This window comes from Anas acuta, chromosome W (genome assembly GCF_963932015.1).
Source record: "Anas acuta chromosome W, bAnaAcu1.1, whole genome shotgun sequence".
Classification (NCBI taxonomy): Eukaryota; Metazoa; Chordata; class Aves; order Anseriformes; family Anatidae; genus Anas; species Anas acuta.
The window spans coordinates 5,650,322-5,654,975 of record NC_089016.1 but is presented as its reverse complement, the minus strand read 5'-3'; the positions used below and the strand labels follow the sequence as shown (position 1 = coordinate 5,654,975).

Genomic DNA, 4,654 nt, shown 5'->3' with positions numbered 1-4,654 from the left:
GAGGTGATTCTCTCCTTCTGCACACTTATTTCCAATAGGAGAAACGACACTGCTGGTGAGAAGTGTGTGTGCCCAGGGGAGGGAGGGAACCCCCAGGGATTCCTTCAGGCTGTTTCCCAGCAGGTTCCCCTGCAGCCCCAGGGCCATGTGCAGGGAGCCTGGTGGGGGGCAGAGCAAGGGAGGCCTTGGGCTGGGCCTCTGCTGCTGAGCTGGGCCGGGCTCCTGGGCCCAAGGGGAGCTCCTGGCAAGCGGGCAGCGCTGCAGAGAGACAGCTCTGCCCAGGAGCAGCTCCTCTGCACAGGGCTGGGGGCACTGCCTGCAGAGACACAGTGCTTAAAGGCAGGCAGAAGTGGCAGCATGCCCAGAGCTCCCTGCGGGAGAAGACTTCCCAGCCCTGCACCCGGTAAGTCTCTGGCTGGAGGGCAATGCAGCCGCAGTTCGTGGAGGCAGGAGAAGCCAGGGGTGCAGGCAGGGGTGTCCAGGGTTGTGGTGCAGAGCAGGGTCCCTGCTGTGGCTCAGGGGCTGTGTGCCGGGGCAGGGCCTCTGCCGCCTGCCAGGCTCAGCACTCAGCCTGCCCGGGGAGCTGCCCAGGGCGCTGCGGGGAGAAGCTGCGGGTGGAAGGAGCCCCTCCGGCAGGGCAGGGTCCTGCTGCTGGTGGGAGGCTGCTGCCTGGGGCAGCCTGCTCCACAGCGCAAGCAGGATGTATCCAAGAGGATATTGCAAGAATAAGGATCAGAGAGGGGTTTTTGGCTTCACTCTCAGATTTCCTGAGCCTTTTGAGCTTTCAGTTTTCTTTTCTTTGGCTCAGTGATAAGAGCAATAGATCTGGTATTTCCAAGGAGATTCTGAGAGTCCTAAGCCAAGGAGAGACTTGCAGTCCTAAGGCAACACGAGGAGGGTTACATGGACCCCCAGCAAGTCCGGTTCCTGTGGTAGACTGCTGCCTGCGGCAGGCTACTCACAGCTCCACAGCACCACCAGTGGTTTCTGAGGGGACTTTGCAAGAGGAGAGTCAGGGCAGGTGTTAGCTGCTTCAGGCTCAGCTTTCCTGCGTTACTGCTTTCATCTTTTTTTCTTCTTTGGCTTAGTGGGAGTAGAAATAGACTCTGCTATTTCCAAGAGAAATCTGAGTCTCCTCAGCCTTCAAAAATAGCATTACACGGACTGCACAAGTCCCCTTCCTATCCAACTGCTCATAATAAGCTTCGCCACCACATGGGCAGTGCCAAAAGGGTCTGTGTGACCCGGAGCTAGCGAGCTGCCCCTGGGCAGAGCCCTGCTGCCAGGAGGTGTCTGCAGGGCAGAGCTGAGCACCCAGCTCTGATGGGGTGGGGGCTGTGAGCTGCAGGCAGGAGGTGGGGGGCACTTCCCTGCCATCCGTGCCCTGCTGATGCCTTCCCCATAAAAATTCCTTGGCTTTTTTTCTCATCTAACAATAATGTCATGAGTTTCTTTGGACTCACTAGAGTTTTGGGGATGAGAATTCGGATACATCTCAAAAACTGATGATGATGTTCTCTCAGATACGTCCATGAATAAAAGGCATCCATGTTCCCCCCTAAATCTTGGGTCTTGGGGGAAATGCTGTGTGTGGAGAAGAAGCTGACTCTCCTTTCAGAACATCACATCTAAGGAAATTTAACTCTTTACATGGGGCTTCTGCTGGGCTGCAGGCTGCCCTCCACAAGAGCGCAGCTCTGCCCTAGCAGCTCTGTGTTATCTAGCAGACCCATGGAGAAGACACGGCAGTCCTAAGGCCATACAAATGCCGCTGAATCATTGTATATGGGCAGCTGCTATGATCTCTCTGTGACGGGCATGAAGAGCAGAGAGCTGAGATCCTCCTCAGGTACGATGAGATGGGTGAGGGGTTAAGAGATCTGCACTTTGAACCTGTATTCTTCTGCTCTCAGCAGCAGCCAGGTTCTTTTCAGGGAAACACCTGATTGTGACCATCCTCCAGAGGTGCCCTCACAGGGCAGCTGGGAATAGGACTGACGGATACCCCAGCTGTCCTCACTCTGCCCTGAGGGACAGTCCCTTTGCCTTGCAGGACCCCAAGATTTTACTTGGTGAGCAGTACAAGCGCCAAGCATTTGTGCCTTAAATACACTCCTCAGGTGTAGGGCGGGGGCAAGTGTACAACTGCAAGTTACAACTGCAGAGCAGGGCTTTGTGCATAGTGCTTTGGTTTGTTACTTTACACTTGCCTCTGGGGGTCTTTCATGCTGAAGGCTCATAGTCTTCCTCTCAGTTTTTTTTTTTTCTTGTCCTTCCCCTTTGTACTCCTTGGCTGCATGTCAAAAGCTTACACAGCGTCCCCTGAAAGTTTTGTCTCCTAGCCGTCCTTCAGCTTCTCTCTTCTCCTTAATCTCCTGGCCAGACATCAGGGGCTTGCACAGTGTCCCATTCAGAAATCATAACAGTTACTAGTTGTTAGCAGTTGTTCTGAAACCCCCAGACATCAGAGACTTCAAAGAAAGAACATACAAACACAAATAGCTCTCTATTGACACGAATTGTTAAAAAATTCCTCACAAAACCAAAGCATTATGCACAAAGCCCTGCTCTGCAGTTGCGTGAATTTTGAGAAAAATGCTCCAAAACTCCTTGTTACATCAAACACGGTTCCTTTGAGACCACCTCATGTTCCATTTACTTACTGTTCTAGTACAGACTTTTCTGCTGCAGAGTCTCTTGTCCCCCATAGAACCATCAGGCAGCATCGCTTTGAAATCAAGTAGAGGAACAGTCTTCCCAAAAGCAGAGGCCGTTTTTTATGGTTTCTACAAAACAATAGGCTAGGTTTACCTCACAGAGGTCCACCCTAACATTTCAATTCTCTTTCCTCCTTGAACAGGCCTCCCTATCTAGAGGAGCAGATTCCTATTTCCAGGAGGATCAGATGTCCAACAGCAGCTCTATTACCGGGTTCCTCCTCCTGGCATTTGCAGACACACGGGAGCTGCAGCTCCTGCACTTCACGCTCTTCCTGGGCATCTACCTGGATGCCCTCCTGGGCAACGGCCTCATCCTCACTGCCGTAGCCTGCGACCACCGCCTCCACACCCCCATGTACTTCTTCCTCCTCAACCTCGCCCTCCTCGACCTGGGCTGCATCTCCACCACTCTGCCCAAAGCCATGGCCAATGCCCTCTGGGACACCAGGGCCATCTCCTATCAAGGATGTGCTGCACAGGTCTTTTTCTTCTTCTTTTTACTGTCAACAGAGTATTATGTTCTCACTGTCATGTCCTATGACCGCTACATTGCCATCTGCAAGCCCCTGCACTATGGGGCCCTCCTGGGCAGCAGAGCTTGTGCCCAGATGGCAGCAGCTGCCTGGGGCAGTGGGGTTCTTTATTCTCTGTTGCACACTGCCAATACATTTTCCCTGCCCCTCTGCCAAGGCAATTTTGTGGACCAGTTCTTCTGTGAAATCCCCTCCATCCTCAAGCTCTCCTGCTCAGACTCCTACCTAAGGGAAATTGGGCTTCTCACATTTAGTGGTTTTCTCTTTCTGGGGTGTTTTGTTTTCATTCTTTTTTCCTATGTGCAGATTTTCAGGGCTGTGCTGAGGATCCCCTCTGAGCAGGGACAGCACAAAACCTTTTCCACATGCCTCCCTCACCTGGCTGTGGTCTTCCTGTTTCTTAGCACAGGCATGTTTGCCTACCTGAAGCCCCCCTCCATCTCCTTGACATCCCTGAACCTGGTGATGACTGTCCTGTACTCGGTGATGCCCCCAGCAGTGAACCCCCTCATCTACAGCATGAGGAACCAGGAGCTAATGAATGCCATTAGGAAAGTGATGTCATGGAGATATTTAAGGATGTGCTGAGGAAACTGACTGGACCTTTCCTCAGCTATAAACTGCTTATTTTCTTCTTCTTCAGATGAATTAGAGTTTATGTAATGATAGGGCAAGCTGTCTTAACTTCTGGATGGATTTGATTTGTTTTTTCATTTTCCCTTGTGATATTGTTTTCCACAAAGAAATGCTGTTCTTCATCCCCTTGTACCAACATATCTTTTGTAACCCTGAGGCTTTGCATAAACGAGGAGCCAGACTCTCTGTGTATTTAAACAAAATACATGAAGCCACAACTTCTTTGTCTGAGACCCACTCTCAGCTGATCAGGAAGTAATGGGACCAGAAAACCTTTTCTGGCTGCAGCAGCTCAGGCCTGGCTGCCCTGGCCCTGGTGCAGCAGGAGCTGCCTGAGAAACCCCAGGGATGGCACGGAGGGGCTGCAGGCCTCTGAGGATCTGCTGCTGAAGAGAGCAGGGGACACAGCAGGGGACACTGACCTCTGTATGCTTCTGCCTTGGATGCTCCCCTCTGTGGCGCCGAGCCCTCTGTGCCCCCAGGAGCTGCTGTGGCCTTCAGAGCGGCTGGGGTGTGGTGGCAGTGCCCAGAGCCCCGCAGAAACCTGCTGTGGGCACTGTCTTGGGGTCACCCCAGCCTGGCCTGCTGTGCTGGGCTGGGATGAGGGCAGGGAGGTGGGCAGAGAGCAGGGAGTTCGGAGAATTAGGGGGAAGCTGGGAAAGGCTGGAATGGCCGTTTGGCCATTGCTCACATCTCTGCCCACCAAGGGCACGTGAGGTGCTGCTGTCCCTCACAGCCCTGCCTGTACTCTTTCCCTTCTCACAC

At 53.1% G+C, this 4,654-nt stretch overlaps 1 protein-coding gene across 1 annotated transcript; it reads left to right on the top strand.

Annotated features, from left to right (window-relative positions):
* Positions 1 to 2,871: 2,871 nt before the first annotated feature.
* On the top strand, positions 2,872 to 4,265 carry LOC137847315 (olfactory receptor 14J1-like). The gene has a single exon (XM_068665604.1). It carries the CDS (start codon positions 2,906 to 2,908, stop codon positions 3,839 to 3,841), a length of 936 nt encoding a protein of 311 aa, XP_068521705.1. The 5' UTR covers positions 2,872 to 2,905; the 3' UTR covers positions 3,842 to 4,265.
* The last annotated feature ends 389 nt before the right edge of the window (positions 4,266 to 4,654 follow it).